General features: G+C 48.1%; 10 protein-coding genes across 10 annotated transcripts; 3 read left to right on the forward strand and 7 right to left on the reverse strand.

Annotated features, from left to right (window-relative positions):
* The first annotated feature begins 34 nt into the window (after positions 1-34).
* On the forward strand, positions 35-3691 carry B0J16DRAFT_370019 (caspase domain-containing protein). The gene is made up of 6 exons (XM_046130331.1): positions 35-1635; positions 1693-2071; positions 2466-2705; positions 2768-2944; positions 3008-3473; positions 3643-3691. The coding sequence occupies exons 1-5, from the start codon at positions 146-148 to the stop codon at positions 3245-3247; spliced, it is 2526 nt and encodes an 841-aa protein (XP_045987901.1). The 5' UTR covers positions 35-145; the 3' UTR covers positions 3248-3473; positions 3643-3691.
* A 62-nt stretch (positions 3692-3753) lies between these two features.
* Positions 3754-4757, reverse strand: B0J16DRAFT_336332 (uncharacterized protein). Its single transcript, XM_046127200.1, has one exon. It carries the CDS (start codon positions 4524-4526, stop codon positions 4113-4115), a length of 414 nt encoding a protein of 137 aa, XP_045987902.1. The 5' UTR covers positions 4527-4757; the 3' UTR covers positions 3754-4112.
* Positions 4758-5421: 664 nt separating this feature from the next.
* Positions 5422-6472, reverse strand: B0J16DRAFT_361640 (Alpha/Beta hydrolase protein; the record flags this gene model as incomplete). The annotated part of the gene is made up of 2 exons (XM_046129762.1): positions 5422-5921; positions 5991-6472. The coding sequence occupies 2 exons, from the start codon at positions 6470-6472 to the stop codon at positions 5474-5476; spliced, it is 930 nt and encodes a 309-aa protein (XP_045987903.1). The 3' UTR covers positions 5422-5473.
* Positions 6473-6885: 413 nt separating this feature from the next.
* On the reverse strand, positions 6886-8202 carry B0J16DRAFT_301589 (uncharacterized protein; the record flags this gene model as incomplete). The annotated part of the gene is made up of 1 exon (XM_046124602.1): positions 6886-8202. One exon carries the CDS (start codon positions 8200-8202, stop codon positions 6886-6888), a length of 1317 nt encoding a protein of 438 aa, XP_045987904.1.
* A 1439-nt stretch (positions 8203-9641) lies between these two features.
* Positions 9642-12253, reverse strand: B0J16DRAFT_370023 (fungal-specific transcription factor domain-containing protein). Its single transcript, XM_046130332.1, has 4 exons — positions 12124-12253; positions 12014-12065; positions 11697-11960; positions 9642-11649 (listed from the first exon to the last, which is right to left on the reverse strand). Exons 1-4 carry the CDS (start codon positions 12139-12141, stop codon positions 9701-9703), a joined length of 2283 nt encoding a protein of 760 aa, XP_045987905.1. The 5' UTR covers positions 12142-12253; the 3' UTR covers positions 9642-9700.
* Positions 12254-12716: 463 nt separating this feature from the next.
* B0J16DRAFT_336336 (general substrate transporter) lies at positions 12717-14687 on the reverse strand. Its single transcript, XM_046127201.1, has 6 exons — positions 14511-14687; positions 14077-14457; positions 13878-14021; positions 13402-13828; positions 13254-13347; positions 12717-13197 (listed from the first exon to the last, which is right to left on the reverse strand). Exons 1-6 carry the CDS (start codon positions 14600-14602, stop codon positions 12836-12838), a joined length of 1500 nt encoding a protein of 499 aa, XP_045987906.1. The 5' UTR covers positions 14603-14687; the 3' UTR covers positions 12717-12835.
* Positions 14688-14902: 215 nt separating this feature from the next.
* On the forward strand, positions 14903-15945 carry B0J16DRAFT_336337 (uncharacterized protein). The gene has a single exon (XM_046127202.1). The coding sequence runs from the start codon at positions 15037-15039 to the stop codon at positions 15910-15912; it is 876 nt and encodes a 291-aa protein (XP_045987907.1). The 5' UTR covers positions 14903-15036; the 3' UTR covers positions 15913-15945.
* A 4-nt stretch (positions 15946-15949) lies between these two features.
* On the reverse strand, positions 15950-18383 carry B0J16DRAFT_412524 (FAD dependent oxidoreductase-domain-containing protein; the record flags this gene model as incomplete). Its single annotated transcript, XM_046133315.1, has 3 exons — positions 17402-18383; positions 17208-17354; positions 15950-17157 (listed from the first exon to the last, which is right to left on the reverse strand). Exons 1-3 carry the CDS (start codon positions 18351-18353, stop codon positions 15950-15952), a joined length of 2307 nt encoding a protein of 768 aa, XP_045987908.1. The 5' UTR covers positions 18354-18383.
* Positions 18384-18770: 387 nt separating this feature from the next.
* B0J16DRAFT_370026 (GAL4-like transcription factor) lies at positions 18771-20814 on the forward strand. The gene is made up of 2 exons (XM_046130333.1): positions 18771-18921; positions 18978-20814. The coding sequence occupies exons 1-2, from the start codon at positions 18814-18816 to the stop codon at positions 20799-20801; spliced, it is 1932 nt and encodes a 643-aa protein (XP_045987909.1). The 5' UTR covers positions 18771-18813; the 3' UTR covers positions 20802-20814.
* Positions 20815-20989: 175 nt separating this feature from the next.
* Positions 20990-21736, reverse strand: B0J16DRAFT_412525 (uncharacterized protein; the record flags this gene model as incomplete). The annotated part of the gene is made up of 1 exon (XM_046133316.1): positions 20990-21736. Exon 1 carries the CDS (start codon positions 21716-21718, stop codon positions 20990-20992), a length of 729 nt encoding a protein of 242 aa, XP_045987910.1. The 5' UTR covers positions 21719-21736.
* Positions 21737-21775: the final 39 nt, after the last annotated feature.

Consider the following 21775-nt stretch of genomic DNA (forward strand, 5'->3'; position numbering starts at 1 on the left):
CCGTTACCACTTTCAGCTGCAGCCAGAAGCAAAGCTGTTGGCATCTGCTCGCCCCGATCTTTTAACCTAGCAGTGGTCTACATTCTAAGGAACCAAGAGTGTCCTCACCACCTCTAAGACACCGTGATTTTATCTCCACGACAACATGAAACAGCAGGAATTGGTTTCGGAACTTCTTCATTCAGCTCAAAATCCTGCAATGAGGCGTGCACTTCTCATTGGTAGTCCTTACAATGGCTTGCTCGGCACCGAGTATGACGTTGAAGCCATGAGAGATACCCTACAGGCTAGTGGATTCCAACCCGAAAACATCACGACACTTTGCAACGAAGGAGCCAGCCGCGACAATATTCTGCACGAGTGGAATTCCCTCATTCATCAAACTTTATCAGAAGATGTCCTGGTTATCTATTACTCTGGACATGGCGGGTTGGCTCAGTCGGACATTAGAGGTGAAGCGGCCCTGTCACACGTACAGTTTATCGTCCCATACGACTTTGACCCCACACTGAAGACTTGGCGAGGTATCTTCGATGGGGAGCTTTCCGAGCTTCTCTCGAGATCCACGGCGAGCTCGCACAATGTTACCTACATTCTAGACTGTTGCCACTCCGCCCGCAATGGTCGTGAAGTCTCTGGGTTTTCGGGCAAGGCAAAGGCTTTGAGCCTGTCCCAAACCGAGTATGACAAGTTGACGAGACACTTCAATAAACTGGAGGAGAGTGGACAAATTCGAGCAAACAATATCACCGCCAATCCATTTGCGGTACGGATAGCCGCCGCTGCCGTCCATGAGACTGCTTGGGAATGCAGCGAAATTGACTCCAATCCCATGGGTCTTTTGACCAGGTACCTCACTTCGACTATTGCTGCTGCGAATGGCGAACTGTCATGGAGACAAATATTGCGCAACGTCGGCGCGCTACTAGAAAGAAGGTACCCTGGACTTGACCAACATCCAAGGTCAGCGGGATCTGACAACCGTGTGCCCTTTTCAATGGAGACCAGAGACACCCAACCATTTATTGCGAAAACCAAAAGGGGCGGTATCGCTGTTGTACAAGCAGGTCGAGTCCACGGCATTCAGAACGGAGACCAATTCCATGTCGTACCTTTCGGCTCTGGAGGACAACCCACAAGCACGGGCACAACTATGGTCGTTACAGAACTCCAAGGTTTTATTTCTGTCTTGGGGGCGCTTCCAGGATCAACTTCAATTCGACTTAGCCCAGATCTTGATGCGCTTGCTGTTCTTTTCAATCGTGAAAGACGCCAACCAGCCCAGATACCGGCGCATGAAGGGCAACCTCAGCTTAGGTCACGTATCGAAAGGTCCCTGCAATTCAGACCCTCTGAACCCAATGATGACGCTCTAGTAGAGTTCAGAAACAATGGTGACAGCCTTTCCCTCTACAGCTCTCATGGGTTGCAACTCGGTTCCGAGCGCCTTGATGTTGATTCGGCCCCAAGCCTCATTGAGAAGCTTGTCACAGAGGCTGAAATCTATTGTGAAGCCCAAAGCCTCCTTACACTTGAATCCGGGGCCAATCGAGAAGCCTTGAATGCGCATGTCAAAATCGAGCTCGGGTTGGAAGTCGACTACAAAAGGCAACCTCAAGCTCATTTTAGCGAAACGTGAGTTTTTTCCTAGTGCTCGTATCATTGTGCCAACTGGATGCTTATTATACCTAGGCCTCCTCCCCAGGACGCAGTTATCGACTTCATCGAAAATGATAGACTGTACCTTCAAATCGAAAACGGCAGCAATCAAGACGTTTACGTCAATGTGCTTAACATTAACGCAATTGGTGAGGTCACGCTTGTGTCAAGATTTTGTGAGCGGGGAATTCGACTGCTCGCGGGGGATTATGAGTTTATCGCAGCTGGCGACGCGCCTTTCGAGGGATTGGCCGTATCGCGGCCCGGTCGGGTTCCGAGGGAAGCATCTATCGTTGAGAATTTTGTTTGTGTGATCACAACGGAGGAAGTTGATCTACGGAGCCTTGAAACAACCCAAGACACTGGTCGAGGAGTCCCACCAGCAGGACGAAAGACGGTCATTCCGTACAAGGTTATACGCTTTCCTTATTCTATCTCTATTCCGGGTTCTTGAAAGACCTCCATATCCTAAACGAAATAGGCAATGCAAGTGCCTTCAGCTAGTTCTCGTTCTCCTTCCATTTTCATAGTTTCTTCCTCTCACTGAATTCTGTTACGGTTTCTCTTGCAAGAGGGTCAAGATGCGAATATCGAAGTTTCGGGTATTGCAGGGTTAGCAATCACGCACGTCATTGATGCCCAACCTACGTGTCAATCATGTACACTTACACATGGTGCGACCGTATACCGTGCTGCAATACGACCCAGTTTACCTCGGTACCTGTTGAAAGTTCTTCTTCAATTTTGCCGATGGTGTAGCGGTCACTAACTTGAAACCGTGCCTACTTTATGCGCTTAAATACTAGAGTGCCTCCCTCTCCATATCACAATCGCTCTACAGCTACCACTCTAGAGCAAAGATGGAGCCCACGAATGCAACGGTCATTACCTCTCCAACTACTTCAATTAAATACAGTATAGAAAATGCCAATCAGGAAGATTGGCCCGACTGTGACCCAATCGCAGGTCCAGAGCTTTCAAGCCCGGAGGAAATAGAAGGATGGCAATCACTTCCCTGTCACCCACCACCAGTCTTGGTGCCAAAGGTATGAGACTTGTGGGTAAATTACAATTGCATGCTGTTTATTAATACCGCAACGTTACACAGGGAGCCCTCGGTGCTATGGTACGTGTTATCAAGAAGATACCGCCGTGTGTTTGGGTCATCAACCAACATACGGAGGAAATAACTGTAGTCGTATCACGACAGCGTCCGAGTCGTATGTTCGCGGGTGCAGGAATCAACCTCTCTCCAACTGGAGGAGGCGTCAATTTCGATACATCGGTATGTTCCTCAAGGGATATCAGACCACGTCTTAAGAGCGCTGTGCTAATGGATTGATGGAAGACATTCCTCGGCCCTGCAACTAAAAAAGTACTTGCCCCCAAATCGGGAGACAGTGAAAGATCTCGTGCAGTGTTCCCTTTGTGGACAAGACGGGACGGATTCGGAGTTATCAGTATCTTCACTGGTCCCAACAAAGAATTATATATTGAGAACGATCGGATCCCGGCAGGTGCAACAGCGTGCTTTTCGAATAAGCCGGATATGAAAGTGCTTAGATATGATGGCTCACGATGTGAATAACTGCAGACACTGGCGGTGCCGAATTGGGCAGCAATAGCGATGCCCTCTCATCGAGTTTGCAGAAGGAACGTGTGGACTCAGTGAATTCCTTTCTTTAAACTTGCAATTATTTCGTTCCAGCAGAATACATTAACTGCCATGTAATTTCTTAAACAAGGCCCAGCAAATGTCTAATCTATCTCGTTGACCATTGCGATGAAGTTTCCATTATTGAATACACTTTGAGGTATTACGTCTCTAACCCCCACATAAGACCTTTATTCCCATTACTTTCTGGCTTACCACAAATGCATTACTTGTTTCCCTGCGGTTTTTTCCCTTGCCTTCTGCCAAGATTAACCACATTACATCTATCTCTCCAATGCTTTCAACTGATATTTAACAGGCCAATTTAGTATGCACAGCGGGGCAGTGTTATTATCGAGGACGGGCAGCGAGTCAAAGGAACAGGAGGGAACAGCCTTGAGAATAGATTAAATTTTGGCGAAAGACGCGCTCTATGAAGTCTACATTGATACACTAGCTTTTAATCCCATCTCAGTCATTCAATGGACAACTGATGGAATACTTAGCGTCGATACATACCTTGCTCTACAGATACCACTACAGGATTTAAGCCTGACTGACACTGAAGATGATACCTGAAAAGGCAAATATTCTTGTCTTCCTAGACCTCTAGGTGGAGAGGCTACTTATTTAGCTTCTTAATTGCGAAGCGCTCCCAAAGTTCCAAGGTAAATCCAAATAAGACAATTGGCATTTATGCTATGTACAGTCTCCGAACCTCGCGTGTACGTAGCGACAAGGGCCAAATCCCAGCCCGACATCATGAAAGGCCTCAAGCCGTGACTTTGTGCAAATTTGCTCAGTTTTGAGCCAAAGTAAACGTAACACTTGCGTGGTCACCGTCCCCTCCATCTCTACCAATATTATAAGAAGTAGAGCCAGTACTGCAGGAATAAGAGTTGGACCCATAATATGGGTTATCGTATTTGAGCTCAACGGTAGGTCCGTTATCGCCAACCGTCCATTCCATCCAGCCCTCGCATCCTGTTTGGAACCCGTCGGACCGCAATGCCCATGTCCCCGATGCTCCAGGAGCGATTGTGTCGGGTGCAAGGACACACCTTTCGCCGTGATCACATCCAGAATCTGACCAGGTCAGCGTCTGCTGGGTGTTGTTAACCAAAATGACGGTAGTGCGACGGGGAGCGTCGTCACCCATGACCTCGGGCGCGTCGAATGGAGCAAATCCTTCTTCTTCTGGAACTTCAACCATGATTTTCGTTATTTAGAAGAAAGGATTCAGGTAGATAAAAGGGAACAGAACAGATAAAGTGGGAGGTTAAGAGATATTGGTAATGTATGATTGTTCAGGAAAGGTAGTAGACTGAAAATACGGTATTGGTGGTAGAGGTCGGTAAAGAGATAGATGGTCGCTTTATATAGATAGACTAGCTCAGCGATATACAGCTCTCACTTGGCGAAAAGACTATAGCTCCGACTTCAGACATTTGAAAGTAATCTACAGGGGTTTTCAATAGCGCTTCAAACTAGAGGTCCAGCCGACATAATAAGTACACTAAATTGACTCCATGCATAGATAGTGGCATCTCTCGCGTTCTCGACTCCAATAGTCCAAAATCTACACCGCTGTTGAGAAGTAGCTAAGCAATAGTCTCAATGCATCACCGTTCGATTGTTCTAGATCTAGCAGCATGTCCTGCCTAACTTGTCTTGTTGGCGGGCGCTGTGCTCAATTAGGCTACTCGGCGGGAACACCCGACGGGCTCATCTGGAGCTGGGGGCCTAGGCCGCAATGAGCAAACCCGCCATGCTTATTTCTCTTATTGGCAGGCGAGATTAGCCGTGCGGGGCCATACCCTCCCTGATAAGAAGTAAAAAATGCACCACGAGAGAATCCAAACTAATGCGTGCTTGATGCAAAAGTCTTGATGTGGTGATATCTATATGGTAACCACGGTGTCCTCAAGACGCAAATTATCAGCTACTGTAAACTGAAGCAGTGATACAATTTCACAGTAATTGTCTTGCAAAATCCAAGCCATGAATAAATAGATGCAACTACCCTGCAGCCTGAATATGACGTAATGGCTGAGCTTATCATAAACAATCAATGCCTCGGAGACAAGCACCTCTACAAATGGGACATCCTTCTCATTGTTAAATCTGGGATCAACGTCTAATCCTTTCATTAAGCAATATTTAATTTGCGAACGTAGTTGACTCTAACCACTGAAGCACATCCTCCCCAAACTCCTTCGGCCTCTCAAGCAGTGCCCAGTGCCCTCCCTGTCTAACAACAGACTTAACATCCGGCAACAACCCAGCATCAATAGAGTCTTGAAGCGCTGCAGGACGGCACACAAAGTCCTGCTCTCCGCCCCAGAACAGCGCCGGAACATTGACAGTCTTGGCATCCTCAGAAATATTCTTATCTGACATGCTTTGAACATTAGCCGCAAAGGCCTTGTACCAGCAGCTCATTGCAGCGAACGCACCCTCCTTGGCATATCTTTCCATAAAGTCTAATTTGTGCTCGGGAGTAGTGAATGGTAGGGTTGGCTGTGTACGACCTTCGCTGATGAACTTGCGCATGCCGCCGGGGCTGACCCAGTTGTCCAGCCACGTATAAGGATCACCAAATGCGGCACTGTATAATGATTCGGCGTTCTTGGTCATGATAGCTGTTGCGTCCTCAGCGGTGAAGAAGTGCCAGTACTCGTAGATGCCATAGCCATATTTCTCCTTCGTCGCCTTGTTCGTTGCTTCAAGATCAAACGTTCCTCCTGGTGGCATGTACGCCACGTTGATCATGACAAGACCAATAACACGATCGGGATAAAAGTTGTACAAGCGCTGACACATAGCACTGCCCCAGTCGTGACCGAGAGAAATAACCTTGCCCACCTTCTCGGCATCGAGAATTTCGATGGCGTCAGCTGTCATGTGCTGCCATGCATACGCCTCCAGGTCGGTAGGTTTAGAAGTGCCAGCATATCCCAGACAGTCCAACGCAACGACGCCGTATCCATTTGGCACAAGATAATTGTTGATCAACCCGCTCCAAAGCTGAGCTGAGTCAGGGCAACCATGGAAGAGAATGATAGTCGGCTTTTCAGGCTTGTTGGGGGAGACGTAGTAAGTGTACGTGAAACCCCGGGAAACCTCCAGGGTCTTTTTGGTAAGGCTTGAGAGAGTCATCGTGCAGTATTGTTTGGTTGGTGAAAGGCTGAGTTGGTATTCTCAATGTCAATCATATATCGCGCAGGTCACGCGGGGTTGTTCGTTCAATTTATGGTTCTTGTGAGTCGATGTAACGACGATCGGTGGAGCTGGTGACCCATTATCACCTCCTCTGCCAAGGTCCGTCCATGTATCCGTTGTGGGGCTGTTTGTAGCACTTTGACGCATAGGGTAGAATAGTTAGGAAACTATTCCTAATATATCTCCTACTATTTGAAATACCTTAATGGAAATTAGTACTTTAGTTTCTATAGTATCAATTTCTACTTTTAGAAAGTAACTATACTAAAAGAGAATAATAGAGACAGTTTATCTCTAGCTCCTGGCTTATCCTAGGTGCCTTCTCTATAGTAAACTATTTACTTCTTACTTTAATCCCGTCCCTTAATCGTCATAAGGTATAGGCTTCCAGTTGTAGAGTTGACGTTGGTAGGGGATGCCAAGTACAAGACGTCAGTTCCATCATTCTTCATCAATGCTTGGAGACGCTGCACTTTCTTACCAACTACAGGCCCAAGAGCTGTATCGGTCCAGCCGCCACCGCCAACATTCTCAAGCACGTATGCACTGGCCGAAGAGCGGCAATAATAAATACGCGCACTCGTACCATCATGCGTGATACCTAGTGCAGCACTTGTCTCACCGTCTTGGTAAAGTATTTCCCGTTTCCAAGGATCCTGGGTTCCATATGTAGCAGTGGCACGACGAATCTGCCATCCACCTGTGTTGGAAGTCTTGAAGCGATATGCATGCTGGATGTGAACAGATCCATCAGGCCGCTCATAGAGTGCCATCTTCGCGCTTTGGAAGGCAGGACCTGGCGAGGCATTGATGTCACCACTGTACGTCTCACCTGACGTCAACGGCTGATAGACGATATCGGCGCTGTTCTGTGTAATGGGAACAGAGACTATGGCTCCCGAAGCTGAGGTGAAGGCTTTTGTCGATGGGTTGTAGCGTACGTAGCTTCCCTGATGTCGAACAGCAGATGCAGGGTACTTGCTCCATTCCCACTGAAGATGGACATCACCATCCGACGAGAAAGCGATATCGTCTGGGTATACTGAGTATCCTTTGTTGTATGCCCAGATAGCAACACGTGACCAAGAACCCTCGCTGGTCGAGTACTTGTAAAAGTAACCACCTTTTGCGTTGTTGTCGTTGGGTGCTTGTCCACGAATTATCAACCATAAATTACCATCAGCGTCACGCTTGATGACAGGATATGTGACCTTGACGGTTTGATCCGGCATTTCAGAGCTGGCATCGACCAGGGTACTGCTGTATGGCGTGGCGGACCGAAAGTACTGCCACGGTTCGTTGTGCATACTGGTGAAGACATGGACGTAACCGTCACCGTCTACAGCGATGCTCGGCGTGTTGTGTCCAAGGTCATCAGCGAAAACGGCACACTGGCCAGCAGAAGTTTTGACGCAGTCGCGGGAGATGGTGCCATCGGAAATGGAGCGACGGGCTACCATCACGTTGTTGTTGGCTATGCTTCCACCAGAAGGGTTTTGTAGGTAGGCAAGCCAATCATAACCGCCATATTCATCCAAGGGATTCCACCATCCAGCCTGGCTGTTAACATCGACGGCAGTTGATATGGTAGCGAGGCCACCAGGTGTAACCGTAGCATGTACTCTGGAAAGCGCAGCAAGATAGATAAGGAGCTTAAAATTCGCCATGTTGACAAACTGGATGAAGCACTGCAGAATCGTCAAGAACGACGGATTTGTGCGAGTTTATATGCATCATCCTTTTCCTTTTCCTCCGCATAGTTGAGCTAAATGATCGATCAGGTGTGCTCGGGATAATTCCGTTCTGGAGTTCCCCAGTCTCCCCGCATTCACGATCATCATTCTAGACAGGGGTTGACATTCTGGTGGGGATGTTTTGTGGAGGAACCGCCGCGCGAGGTTGAGGCAGTCGAGATACGCTTAGGCGAGCGGAATGTACAGGATCGACGGCTGATAATCCCTTTTCGACTAGTCTTAGTATAGCTGTCGGAAGGGCCGCGCTCTGAGCTGGACACCGGGGGTTCCGTCGCCTATCGGCTAACATTACCCAGGAAATTATGCAGGTGTAAATGAACGAATGACCGACAATCCTCACTGATGCAAGTAGGCACCGCCAACGCCTGATATCATTGTACCTACTCCCTCAAGAAATAGCAAGTCAGAAACGCTTCGCGTAAGAAGGGAATGATATGTCCCATCAATGTCGATCTAGACAGACTCTTGGATTCTTCGTCTCTGATACCCCAGTCCTTAGTCAAGCCTTTCTACTACCTATAGCCGCTGCACGCTATTGGTGGACCAGTTCGTATGAGGCCTTGTTGAAGATGATTGCTCTTGTGATGGTTGCGGTGGAGAGCAGGAATCCAACTTGTCGATTTCCAGGCCTGGTGTATGTATTCTTACTCGCTTCAGCCGTCCTCTTTGGGTTGGTAAATCGTTCGAAAGGTGAATCTCTTGATCAAATCGCAGCCCCCATGGTGGCTCGTCCAAGAAGCGCGACCCATGGGGCCGTGGATGTCTCTGTATACGAGGCAAAGAGAGCATAGAGTGCCTCATCATCTCCAACGCCATATTGTCGGCCAATACTCGTCCCTGTGCTATTAGACGAAGATGGTCTTAAATTCTCAGATTGGTCCTGCCGTTGTCGTTTTGGAGAACGGAATCGGTAGCTTCGTTGTTGTTGGTTGTTCAGAGAGCTAGATGGATACCCAGGCTGGGATAAGACGGCCTGGATTACGGTAGGATGGCTTGCATAGACGGTGAGAAAATGATAAAAAGGGTACTTATTCGACTGAAAGAGAAAAAAAGAGCAGCCTCATTTCAGCGGAAAGGAAAGTCCCGGTCTGCGATGCAGATGCTTTGAAGATGAAACTGCTGGCGATACCTGATACAGCATGTGCTCGAGGTGTCGGTCTCAGCAGCTGTCCAACACAGAACACCTCTAGCCTTGTGACCTTAACAGATATCGTGTCTTCGCGAAAGATCATTCTAAGTAGGTTCTACATGTCAGACGCGTGCTCACATAATGATGGAGTAGATGATCAGAAGATGGAGAAGTGCATATCGAGTGTTGAAACCGCGAATGATTGATCTGAGATCATGATCATGTCTAGAACTCATCTATAGATGTGTTGTGTCCTTCTTGCTCTTCGGCTTACTACTGTATTTAACCACTCCCATCAGTACCGTTTGCTCCAGTTTGAGGAGGTGAGTGGTCGAGATCCCCCTGAAAGTTAAGGATGCTATAGTTCAGGGACTCGTCAGGTCTAATGCCAGCGTTGAAGTTTGGGATGGCTAGATTTTCCATGTCCAACATTGGAGCGGAGAAATATGCCCAGAGATCCAACTCATCAGTGCCGGTCGTGATATCAGATAGATTGAGTAGTGGCCAGAGTGTTTCTTCTGCCTCCCAGTTCGAGGTATTACCAACAGCCTGTGACCCAAGAGCTGTCTCTTGTTGTAGATTAGTGTCAGAGTCGGTCCAGTTCCACCCTGAAGGTCCTGCTGGAAGCTCCTGCGTGTTGGTCACATCCTGACCTCGATGTTCGGGATTCCTGTTGTTGATGTTGTTGCACAACTGTATGGTACTTCTGTCAGACACTGCGTTTGAGTGAGGTAACCTCGAGTATCCAGCTGGACTTTGATCTTGCTGCGATAAATTTCGAAGTCTTTGTATGATCGAGTGCCTTTGGCTACGTCTTGTTTCTCTGCTGCCTTGCAACGGCCTTGCCTGAGGGGCGCCTGTAGATCTTACAGGATCCTTCTCCACCAGGTCAACCGTAGCATCGGCCAATTTAGACAGTACTTCACGAGCTCGACCGATTCGTTCCCAACGAGCTCCAAGTCTCTCCAATATCAACTTCCACTGAAACAGGCTACTCTTGACCGAGATCCAATCCTCTTGAGCCTTGTTCCTCGCTTCTACATTCTTCCATATAATGAGTATCATAGTAATACCACTCATGAATTGGAAGTGAAGATCAATCCAAGTAAAGTCCGCGAGGCCTTCACTAATGCGGAGAAATGATAGTTGTATGAGCTCTTTCGCCGCCACGTAGCAAGACAATGTCTCGGATGGACTGAGGCTTGGTCGTAACGAAGATGGCCGGTACAAAATGAGCAAAGCGGTTCTATACCAGTAGCTCCACCAATTCACGTCGCAGCCACTAGGATCAGCAAGCGTTTGGGCAACACTATTCCAATCTCTCAGATCTTCCGCCATTTTTATCGTCCATTGAGATAGCTCAAGTTCTGAATCTTCTGTACGGTGTCTGTCGATGGCCTCTCGAGTGCCATGAAGCCTATGAACTATCACGTTTTGCAGTCGCTGCAGCTCAAGCCAATGTAATGTCTGCCGACGGTTCGTAGACATCAGCGAGCAGCCAGGTAAGTCAACATCGACTGACAAATTATCAAAGGTGAAAGGACGACCCAACAGAACGTTGAAGGTTCTATCAAAACTACACGCAATCCAGAAGAGTCGTCGCTTAATATCTGCTTCTTCCTCTTTGTGCGCTTCGGTCGCACCCACTGAAGAAGACATGTCGATAGTCCTTTCTGAATGGTATCCCAAATCAATGCACATCCTCATGCATAGCCCCGATATATACCAGACGGGCGCAGAAGAAGAGTCCACTATTGAAAGTAACAAAAGTAGCAGTAGACATTGGAGAGACTCCACATTCTTTGCTTGCATGATGTGGCTTACATCAACCATGGCATTGGCAGTGAGACCCTTTGACAATGCATGGCTTTCTTCATGGTCCCCAGCCATAGACATTAGGGGAATCGCAAGAACCATGTTGATCATGAAACGCACTCGTACGTCGACGGGTGACAGGTCAGAATTGTTACTCCAGCCTTGATGATTATCGTAGAATTGTGACAAGGTCTCCTCGAATTGTTCCTGGTTCAGAATCGGATACTGAACTTGATAACAGCTAAAAAAGGTGTCTTTAAGATTATTTGCCAATTCTTGTGGGGGCAAAACAGCCCTTGCATTATGTTTATGTGGCTGTGGGACATTGGGTCGCGCTTCTGCGGAGTCTGATGGTGTTTCAAGATTCGAGTAATCCTGCTGAGCGCACTCGAGGGCTGATCGAACCAAGTGGATTCCTCGGCAATGTTAGCAATGGCTATCAATGAAAGAGATGTTGCTCTACCACTTGAAGACCCGATAAAGGTAGATTGTCCCTCACCACTCTCAGTGGTGAAAGTCTGTGTGGCTTCATCGCTAGATGTCAAATTCGAAGTGGCCGGAGACACTTCAATCGATGCATTCTCGGCATCATGTATCTGTGTCTCCAAATCCATGAGCTGTCTCTCCAGCTCATGGATGAAACTCCTTGGGTGGACTCTGCCTGAACGCCCGTCTGTATATTCGCAGATCGACCCTGAGTTTTGACATGGTTGGCATGCTGGAATTTCTACCCTACTGTTAGTCAAAGAGGATTGCAAAGTATGAATACCTGATGCATACCCGTATCGCAGCGCGCTTTTCGTTTTCTACAGCGGTTACAGGCATTTATTGTCTGCAGGGAACACTACAGTCAGTCGTGTGACGTTGAGGATAAGGTCATATGGGCGTACAAAACATTGTAAATCCATGTCTCGAACTTTCAGTAGTGGGTTGATATACTCCCTTTTCTGTCTCTCAGAGCAATCCGGATAGTAACTGTGAATGGCTATCTTCCATTGGTGAACGTTGTCACAAATGCTGTGGTGTTTGTTGTTTACAGTCTCATCAGTCTGATGAGATCTACAAGTGCGGAGACAGTAATTATGGAACTCATTCCGCGCTCTCGCTTGCTAAGCCTATTGAGGCATGGCTCCTAGAGTCTTCCCCGCATCGGCTAACACATGATGTCTTCCTTCGGCAAAGCCAAGTCGTCAGTGATCCCTGCAGTTTGATTCGTGTTTTGTGTGCAATAGGGTAGCAAAAGACATGTTGTAAACAACTCCTCAAAAGCGATGTAAGTAAAACATTTTTCCTAATAAAAGATGAATATTCCTTAGTTAATATTTGCAAGTAAGACTTTCTGACAGAGACTGAATATGGACTGTTCTGTTTTGATTCATACCATCTCAAGTGGAATAGTCTATTGCTCATAAGTTTCACTTAAAATCTTCATTTTTATTACAATATATTTCATAGGATATTATAGAATATCTTAATATGCAAACGGCCAATGAAAAGATAGCATAATGGATCGCCAGTAAAGCCCTTTTGGACTCTTGATAAATCAGAGATCAATCGTCTCATCCCTCGAGATAGTCAAATGTTGATCAGACCTAGCCCCACTCAAACGCCCTTGGCGCGTGCCTCGACGCGTTCTTCTTCCCCACCAAGCATCTGTTTTGGCGTAGCAACTTCCTCCGAGTGAACATTAAGCGAGCCAAAATGCGAATCGAGCTCTTCCAAGGTCTTGTTTTTTGTCTCAGGGTAGCATGAATAGACAAGGATCGCAGAGAAGACGTTGAAGGACATGAAGATGAAATAAACCTTTGGACCGATGCGAGAAACAGCCACTGGCCAGACTTGACCTACGATGATGGATCCTAGAGATGCACCAGAGGAGGAAATGCCCAGACCCTTGGAACGACAGTTTGCTGGGAAGATCTCAGATGCGTAAATCCATGCGCAAGGGCCGAAACCCATGCTGTCTGTTGGAGAAACTCATCAGTATGTGTTTGTGGGAGAGAATGAACCAAAAACTTACATCCCACCGTAAAGAAGAAGATAAAAAAGATGTTCACATAGTTGGCGTGTGAGTTTGTCTGGCCGGGATAGGCGAGTTGCAGAGCGCCGTTGATCTGCCGGACCATCTTGTCAGTAATCAATCGCCTAAAGGAAATCTCACAACTTACCATCAGACAAAAAGCCATGATTATGGCACCCACCCCGAGTGAGTGCCTTCTACCAAGCTTGTCAATGAAGAACATGGCAGCAACAGTGCAGGCCACTTGGACAGTCCCGTCGATGCCAGAGGCAAGCAGACTCAACTCTTCCGAGGTACCAGCAGCAATAAAGTTTGTGGGGAGGTAGTATCTAATGCCAGCAGCGCCACTCATTTGCTGAAGAAATGCGAGTGACCACGCGCGCCAGAGTCGCGACCATAGTGGCTTCTGCTGGATGAAAACTCGCGCAGACGTGATGGAGTTTTCTTGGTGCCAGAGGATATTGGCTCGAATCTCGTCAAGCTCGGGCTGGACTTCGCTCGGGGAAAGGCCGCGTAGTTTGGAAAGTGCTTGGCTTGCGGCTTCAATCTGGTCTGATTCAACTAGCCATCGAGGACTGACAAGCAATTAGATGAGACGAATATTGGACACTGCACAAGACGTACCTCTCGGGGATAAAAGGAACACCTGTCAAGAAGAGAATGGCGGGAACGAATTGCATGGCGTTAGATAGCCGCCACTCCAGATCGATACCATTACCAGTGTTCCAGAAGGAGTATCCATAGCCAACCCAGAAAGCAATCGATATACTAAGATAATTAGAATCTGAAGATGATCGCATTTAAAAATTCAGTCTTGACTTACCCAGACACAATGCCAACCTGGTTTGCAGCAACGTAGAGTCCTCGGTTCTTGGCAGGTGAAATTTCACTCAGGTAGAGCGGGACAGACGTAGATACCACACCAGTACCAAGACCTGCAACGATTCGCCCTACCACCATCATAGCAAGGTGAACTGAACCGGTTTGTATGGCAGCACCCACACAGAGGAGACACACGCCTCCAAAGCCTGCCCAGCGGCGACCGTAGCGATTATTCAAGGGACCTGCAAAGAATGCGAAGCCAACAAATTGGCCTGCGTAGAAGATGGAAGTGATGAGGCCCTTGTCGCTCGAGGATGGATTATCGAGAGCTTTGTTGAAGCCAGGGGATACATAGATAGTACTCAGAATGCCGATATCATAACTGATAGCTTGTCAGTAATCTGGCGAGCAGTATATCTGTAGGATGATTCTTACCCCCAAAAGATTGATCCCATCGAGATGACGACGATGCTGAAGAACAGCCAAGCGCTCATCTTAGGCTGTGGTGCGTCCACAACTGTAGCCATTGTAATAAGAAAAGTTCAAATGATCCGATAGAATGACTGAATGCAAATGCTTGAAGATATTCCCCGCAAAATATCTGGGGAAGGTATCATTTTTAACCTTATCAACATGGTAGGAATCTGGGGAAGCGCGGAGATGGCGTTTTGGCCGAGGGCATCGACTAGGTTGCTGGAAAGATTCCGCGGTGTGGGTATTCGATAGCATGATAGTCGGAACCTCCGCCGCCCACTATGGCCCCTCACGGCGGTTCCGTCTCGCGCGGCTGAACGGCCGGATGAATTCCATGGCTTTTGATGGTTCGACTTGTTTAGCATGGTAAAGATTCCCTGACAACGACCCATCGATGGCTTGACTATTTGAGGCTCGATCCCAAATCTCTGGCAGCTGATATCTACGGAGTGAATTAAATGGACACATAATTCGTTGCTGAGCTAAAATGAGTTTCGATAGCGCCAAAATCGACACCAACGTTGCCCACTCAACTCCTGACATGCTCAAGCATGTCTCTTCCACCCGTCTAACGCCAAATCTCAGTGTTCACACCTTTGCTGTCCAAGCCAATCAACATTTCAACCGGAGCTTCCGTCCTGGTCAACACCTGACCATTCAATTCCCTCGAGATCTTGATCCTGTGTCGGGACCTCAAAACCTGTCGGAAGAGGACAGACGTCTTTCCTTTACTCCATACCATGTTGAATACGCAGATAATGGCGTGATCGAGACCATATCGCTTATGGCTCGAAATGGACGTGTCACGGGTCTGCTTGGACTTCCACGTCTACGCGATCCGTTGGTTGCGATAATTGTCCAAGCTGGTGGTGGATTCCCACCTGCCATAACTGACAGTGCACAAAGGCTGATCTGTATCGCTGGAGGGACTGGCATCGCCCCGTTCATTGCTATGGCGGTGGAAATGAACCGCAAGAGCAGTGCAGAGGACGGGGAGAAGAAGCCAGTTCTGATGTGCAGTATTCGGGCTAATGATTTTGGCGCTGTCGAATATTTGCTAACCCATCAACTGTTGCGCCCAAGAGATTGGAGTATGGTACGAATCTTTATAACTAATGGAGAAGAAGGCGATGGGATGGTAGATGGTAAATCATCTCAATTGTGGCACGAACGATTAAAAAGCCTGTCAAAGAATTTAGACGGAAACAGTGGCTTTTGTCTCCGGAGAATGGAGCTACGAGACATTGAACCTGTTGTCAATAGGACAGACAATCCAGTGCTATTCTGTGGGAGCAAACAATTGGAGTGGCAAGTAAAGATGTGGCTGCTCAGGAGAGGAAATGTTCACTGCACAGAGAGATAGTCTGAATCATTCAAATCTAGAACAATATGTCATAAGCCTATTCATATACGCGCACCTCAAATATACCACCAAGTATGTTCTCGCCTCCATTCAGCTCGAGTATCTCTACTCCCAGAGCTGTCACCTTTCTGGGCGAGTCAAGGACCACTTCACATCGCGACATGTGGTTCTCATCTCCAATGTATAGTTCTTCTTCGCCTTGGGAAAGGTCCAGTAGGCGCCATTTCTTTACGCAAAATGGAATAGCTCTCTCCGGATGACCTCTCAAAACAGACTCGAGGGCGTGATCGTAGTCTGTGTCGAAGCAAACAACTACTCTGCTCACTTCGACTGGGCTAGGCCAAGCGATGTTGAGAATCTTTCTACCAGACGTGTTCGAACAGGGAACCCAGCAATTGGTTCTCTTGGTCGGACGAGGAACTCCATTGCGAATGTTTTCAACACCCCATGCCTTGAGGGGTGGTTCTACGCCCAAGGCAAGGTTATGGCCCATCGGCCTTCTGACGGGCGTCCATCGCTCGAATTCATCGACGCCAACGTTACTAGGCGGACTCTGTGTGCACTCATGCTCGACCGTCATGAGGGCTGAAACACGAGTCTTGCTTGTACAGAGTGCAACAGCATCGTTCTGGATAAAGGCAAGGAAGACATATTGAGTCTGAGGATTCTCGATCCCGAAGTCAATGACAAGGTCGTTTGCACCTGGGTCAAGAGAGAACGTTTTCTCGGCCAAGATAACCTCTGGCGTATAATTGTAAGGCTTCTGAGAACCTCGAAGCTGAACGATCAGCTTGGTAGCTTCAACCGATATGACAGTAATGGAGAACTTGGGGACTGGTCCTTGCGATATGGGCAGCATCTGTGCAAGACTCCTGACCAAGACTTTGGGCGGCCCATCGGCTGGGAGCTGCGAGAGTTCAAAAGCAGGCGAGCCATCGATCTTTGAAGCTGAACGGACAAGATCTTTCGCATCTTGAAGCTTGTACCCTGGAATGAACTGCCCAGAGCGCATAAGCTCAAGTTGGAAGTTTTTCATTTCGGCTTTCTGTAGTAGTTGAAGAGGATCAATGGCTTTATCCTTGCACAACGAGGCTGCAACTCCCAAAGCGTTGGCGTTGGCTCCACACGTCGCCATGACCCTTGTGGATGCGAAAGCAACGTGGGATGCCGAGATGATACGACCTCCGTACATAAGATTTGGTATCTCGGTACAAACCATGGAGGAAAAGGGTATCTGGTAGACACCTGGAAATATGTCAGTTGCATTCAACCTCTCGTGTGTGAATCATGTTTACCTTTGGAGTGCCACTGAGTGCAGCCATCCACTTCAGAGAAGACACCGTCCGCAGGGTGTAAGTCGAGTGACCAACCACCAAAAGAGACAGCGTCAGAATGGAACCTCTGCTCTACGACATCCTGCTGGACCATCATCGTGGGACCCACTGCATAGGTTAGCTTTGTACCGGTAAATCTAATAATGAATACTGACCAAATCTTCTACTTTCTCTCTTGCCCGGGATCGTGCCAACCCATTCAAGTGTCAAGGTTTCCGCTTCCGGGAAGCGTTCAGAGTTCTTGAAATAGTCCCAGACACCATAAACAACCTTCCATAGCTCCCATTTGATCTCCTCAGTATCGTGAATGGTATCAAGTCTGCCACCATATTCGATCCACCAAAGATTGCAACCCATCTCCTTGGTACTGAAACTTTTGAACCGTGGGATCTCTGCCTCGACATCTTTGAGAGCATAGGATGGAGCGACGAACTTGACGGGCTTTCCGACATCTTTGGTGTAAAAGTAAATAGAGTGACCTAGGAGGTGCCCATACTCTGAAGACGGTGCAAAGAGTTCTCCAAACTCGTCGCGTTTCTCAGCACCAATTCTGAACGGAGCACCGGCCAGAAAAGAGAGTGTGCCGTCGCCTGTACAATCGATGAATTGATCAGCTCGAATGTTGAACTTGAGCGACGTTTGAGAACTGAACGCGCTGACAGAGCCTATTCTATCCCCATTCTTGTCACACCCAACCAATGCGGTGTTCAAGAATAACTTGATATTGGGCTCAAGCTTGACCTTTTCCAAGAGGATTGTGTCCAGAATCAGAGGATTGCCCTCGGGATTCCTATATAAATTCTCCAAGAGTATCTCATCAACAAGGCCCCCTTCTCTGGCGTAGCGGTTGTTATTGAACATGTGCGAAGTCGCTCCGAGGATCCAAAGCCGAACTTCGCTGGATGCGTTGCCTCCTAGGACAGGACGATCTTGGATTAAGATGACTTTGACGTTGTTCCTTGCCGCGGCGATTGCAGCGATGGTACCAGCGAAGCCGCCACCGCAAACGCAAAGATCTGCATCCAAGTTGCGGACTTGGAGGTCACGACTTGAAGCTGCTGGCTCACGGCGAAGAACAGGGCCGTGAGAAATTCTTGCAGGGGCCATGGTTGTTTATGGTGGAAAGGATTATTGTTCAAATCATGAATAAGAGAGGAAACTGAGAATGTAGTTTTTAATTGATTGATTCTTTAAAGAAGCTTGATATTTTAAATCTGTTAATGATGCCTCGGCGTCACTCAATCATATGATCTAATTGTCAAGAGCTGGTACTGGTTCTCATACTTTGCGCAGGCGGAACCGCCGTTGTGCAATTAAGAGCAAGCAGCGACCCTTGCTCTTTAGGGTGGGATCGGCGATCATTATCCCGAATCCCACAGGATCAGACATTGCCTAAATCAGGACGACCCACATACCTAGACTAAGCCGAGAGCCGTCGGCGGTTCCGTCAATCGCTTATTTTCCCCGCAGCGCATACGACGCTAATGTGGAACTTGCTTTGAACAATTGAAGCTGTTGAGACATGAATGTCATCTGAGCCCAGTGACTTGCACCATCTGATACTGGAATGGCTCAGCCTCCACTCCATAACGGACAGGGTCCTTTAAGAAACGTATCATTGAGAGTATCTCAAGTATTCTCGGCATGTAGCTTTTGTAAAAGCCGAAAGAGCAAGGTTTGTACGACTACATCTGTCCATTTTTTATTGTCTATACACTCAAACACTTACAGTGTGATGGAGCTACTCCAGCTTGCGGCCGCTGTGTTCGATCTGGCCGTCAAGATAATTGCTCCCTACAGAATGAAACGTCGAGTCGCGGAAGAGATTATCCTACAGTCCTCCAACAAAAAATAGCCGATGCTCAGCGGCGACTTGCTCAAGCACAGACCGGACATAGCGTCTCCCGGTCCCCAGCATCATATGTTCAATTGCCAAGATCTCAACGGCCACCGGAAGCACAGGAGAGCTCAATGATCGATTCTTTAGTTAATGACATAGAAGCTTTACCGATCATTCCATCCTCGTACGCGTCAGCTACAGGAGGTCCGACACTTTCAACACTTGTTTTGGCAACTGCAGGCACTGACCAGATCTCATCATCAACCATCCATCAAGCCCAGCAAGTTGAAACAACACCTTGCCTGCCTAAAGAATCTACTGCTTTAAGCCTTGCGAAACATTACTTGGACAACGTATATCCGCGTCTCCCCTTCTTCTCCATCCAGGGGTTTTGGGTGCAATTTCAACACGTCTTCTCCGGCTCGTCAGCTTCTGTACAAGACGTGGACTGTCAACGTGCGCCGGACCCAATTAGCATACTATCACCAAGTGTACAGGACTTTGATCGTTCGTCCATCAGCCACGGTTATAGCTATTTCACAGTCCTGCTAGTACTGGCGATATCAACTTCCAGCCTCTCGCGTAGTGCAGATAGCGTTATATCAGCACAAGCAGAAAAACTGTTCCGAAGTGCATTGGGGTTCCGGGAGTCTGCCATCATACCAGGCAACATTATCGGGGTACAGTCCATCTTGTTTTTGATACAATTTGCGACTTTGAATCCCTCCCTGCTCGACGCATGGTATCTGATCGGCGTTGGTATGCGAATGTGCGTAGACCTTGGACTGCACCAGGATCCCCAACCTTCACATTCGTTCGAAGTGAGCTTGTTGGAAACGCGACGTCGTCTGTGGTGGAGCGTTTATGCGTTCGATCGGTCGATGAGTCTAGGATGCGGACGCCCTACGGAGATATCTGACTCGGCTATCAGTGTGTCCCTTCCAACGTTCAGAATCGGGATCTCGGCGACGCCTGTTGAGATTCACGGGTATTTACAGCGATATCGCGCCCTGCAGATCCAATCTGAGATTTATAATCGTCTGAATGAGACCACAGACGCCAATGGGGATGTGGCACGGGATATGTTCATACAACTCTCCCTTGAGTTGACAGAGTGGAAACAAGCAAGCTATCAGCTACCGACAAGGACTCTTCTGGAAAGCGAATGGCTGATGGGCCGCATGCTTCTGCTGAGACCTTGCAGATTACTTCCCAAACGAACAATGAGCGAACTCACCGAGCTATGGCATTCTGCAGTCGCGTTCATCGGACTCTATCGCCGATTGGTGGAAGCGAATTCCATATTCTACGTTCAGGTCGCTTGTGAAAAGGTGTATTGGACCGGTCTCATGGCCCTTTACAGTTTCTGGAGTCTTCGCACGGGACCAGATGGGAGCAGTGATGACTTGAGTACACTAAACATCTGGGTCATGGTAAGGGATACTATGTTCATTCTCCGGAGTCTGAGCGAGCGATGGGAGCAGGGCAGGCTACTCTGCTCACGCTTTGACTCCCTGACAACAAATATTATGGAGATCGTGGGGACAAATGAAGATGTTAATGTAACATCTGAGATACCTTCAGTGTTACAAAGTTTAGACCAGTACACAAGTCTTACCACAATATGGGCCTCTTGTGCACGGAAGGAGGGCGCGATGAGCGACACATGCCAGGGAACAGAGACACTGCGTAAGTTGATAGTAAACATGATATAGAAATATATGGGCTTTTGCTTAATGGGTCCCCTTTTCGCGGGAGTCAGATTTAAGTGTTCTTGGAAGATGCTGTCACATCATATTCGCCCTGCAAATACCTCAATCCCAATTCCTCCTGCTTTGTCAAGGCTAGCTCCAATGCGATATACAGTCGGTCAGGGTCGATGTCTTGAGGTGTTGAAAACAACTCAAGCTCGACCAAAAACGCTCCCTTCCCGAGCTCTGGCCTTGATACTGGCAACCTCCTCAGGCGGCAAGATACTCTCCCACGCAAAGAAGTAAAAGCTTTCGAAAGTATAGTGCGGATCATTTACGCCAAACGCCAAGCCCAAAAGCCACAGCCGCTTCCTGTCCCAAAAAGCAAGACCTAGCGGACGGAAGGACTTGAAGCTAACACCGGGTAAAGGCGACCTACCGGAACGACGATGATCCCTTAGCCCCTGCCAGAAATGGACACCACATGGCCGAAGGTCGAAAGCCTTCGCCGTCTGCTCCCATTTCTTCTCCTCCGTATATGTTGGTAGCTCCACTGGAGTTGCTCCCTCTGGCACTTGGACTCCTCTTCCCAACCATCGGAATTTGCCGTTTAGGCGATAAGCTCTGACTTGCATAAAGACTTCATTGTGATTTGGGGGTGCTGTTGTCCATCGGTTGTTGACTGAGGGTGCCGGGGCCGGGGGAAGTCGATAAAAGACACCTTTACCAGGTGTCTTAAGTGTTGCGAGATAGTCCATTGCTGATTTGATTGGTTCAGTATCGGGGATTGGACTATCACGGTCGTGGAACAGATCGACTGGACCCATGCCAAGTAGAAGCGATGTATCGTCTTTGGACCATCCAATGCCTGCCTTGTTGGTAGCGAGAAGTTGCATCTCTCTAACGAGCTGAATGATCCACATCACTCGCACGACACGCATTTCCTCTACCCAAGTTGGCTGTCCCATATCAGTAACAGAGACTGGTGTGCCAACAAA

Source organism: Fusarium flagelliforme, assembly GCF_020744385.1.
Source record: "Fusarium flagelliforme strain FIESC 12 MPI-CAGE-AA-0113 chromosome Unknown B0J16scaffold_2, whole genome shotgun sequence".
Lineage (NCBI taxonomy): Eukaryota > Fungi > Ascomycota > Sordariomycetes > Hypocreales > Nectriaceae > Fusarium > Fusarium flagelliforme.

Bases quoted from the DNA above. Each gene is read 5' to 3' on its own strand.
- B0J16DRAFT_370019 (XM_046130331.1), top strand. From the start codon at position 146: ATGAAACAGCAGGAATTGGTTTCGGAACTTCTTCATTCAGCTCAAAAT. The intron at 2,072-2,465 runs GTTATACGCTTT...CTTAAATACTAG, and splicing joins AGACGGTCATTCCGTACAAG to AGTGCCTCCCTCTCCATATC. The intron at 2,706-2,767 runs GTATGAGACTTG...AACGTTACACAG, and splicing joins CACCAGTCTTGGTGCCAAAG to GGAGCCCTCGGTGCTATGGT.
- B0J16DRAFT_336332 (XM_046127200.1), bottom strand. From the start codon at position 4,526: ATGGTTGAAGTTCCAGAAGAAGAAGGATTTGCTCCATTCGACGCGCCC.
- B0J16DRAFT_370023 (XM_046130332.1), bottom strand. The intron at 11,961-12,013 runs GTATGCATCAGG...ACAGTAGGGTAG, and splicing joins AAAAGCGCGCTGCGATACGG to AAATTCCAGCATGCCAACCA. The intron at 11,650-11,696 runs GTAGAGCAACAT...AACATTGCCGAG, and splicing joins CTTTATCGGGTCTTCAAGTG to GAATCCACTTGGTTCGATCA.
- B0J16DRAFT_336336 (XM_046127201.1), bottom strand. From the start codon at position 14,602: ATGGCTACAGTTGTGGACGCACCACAGCCTAAGATGAGCGCTTGGCTG. The intron at 14,022-14,076 runs GTAAGTCAAGAC...TAATTATCTTAG, and splicing joins CAGGTTGGCATTGTGTCTGG to TATATCGATTGCTTTCTGGG. The intron at 13,198-13,253 runs GTAAGTTTTTGG...TTTCTCCAACAG, and splicing joins CTTCTTCTTTACGGTGGGAT to ACAGCATGGGTTTCGGCCCT.
- B0J16DRAFT_336337 (XM_046127202.1), top strand. From the start codon at position 15,037: ATGAGTTTCGATAGCGCCAAAATCGACACCAACGTTGCCCACTCAACT.
- B0J16DRAFT_370026 (XM_046130333.1), top strand. From the start codon at position 18,814: ATGGCTCAGCCTCCACTCCATAACGGACAGGGTCCTTTAAGAAACGTA. The intron at 18,922-18,977 runs GTTTGTACGACT...AAACACTTACAG, and splicing joins GTAAAAGCCGAAAGAGCAAG to TGTGATGGAGCTACTCCAGC.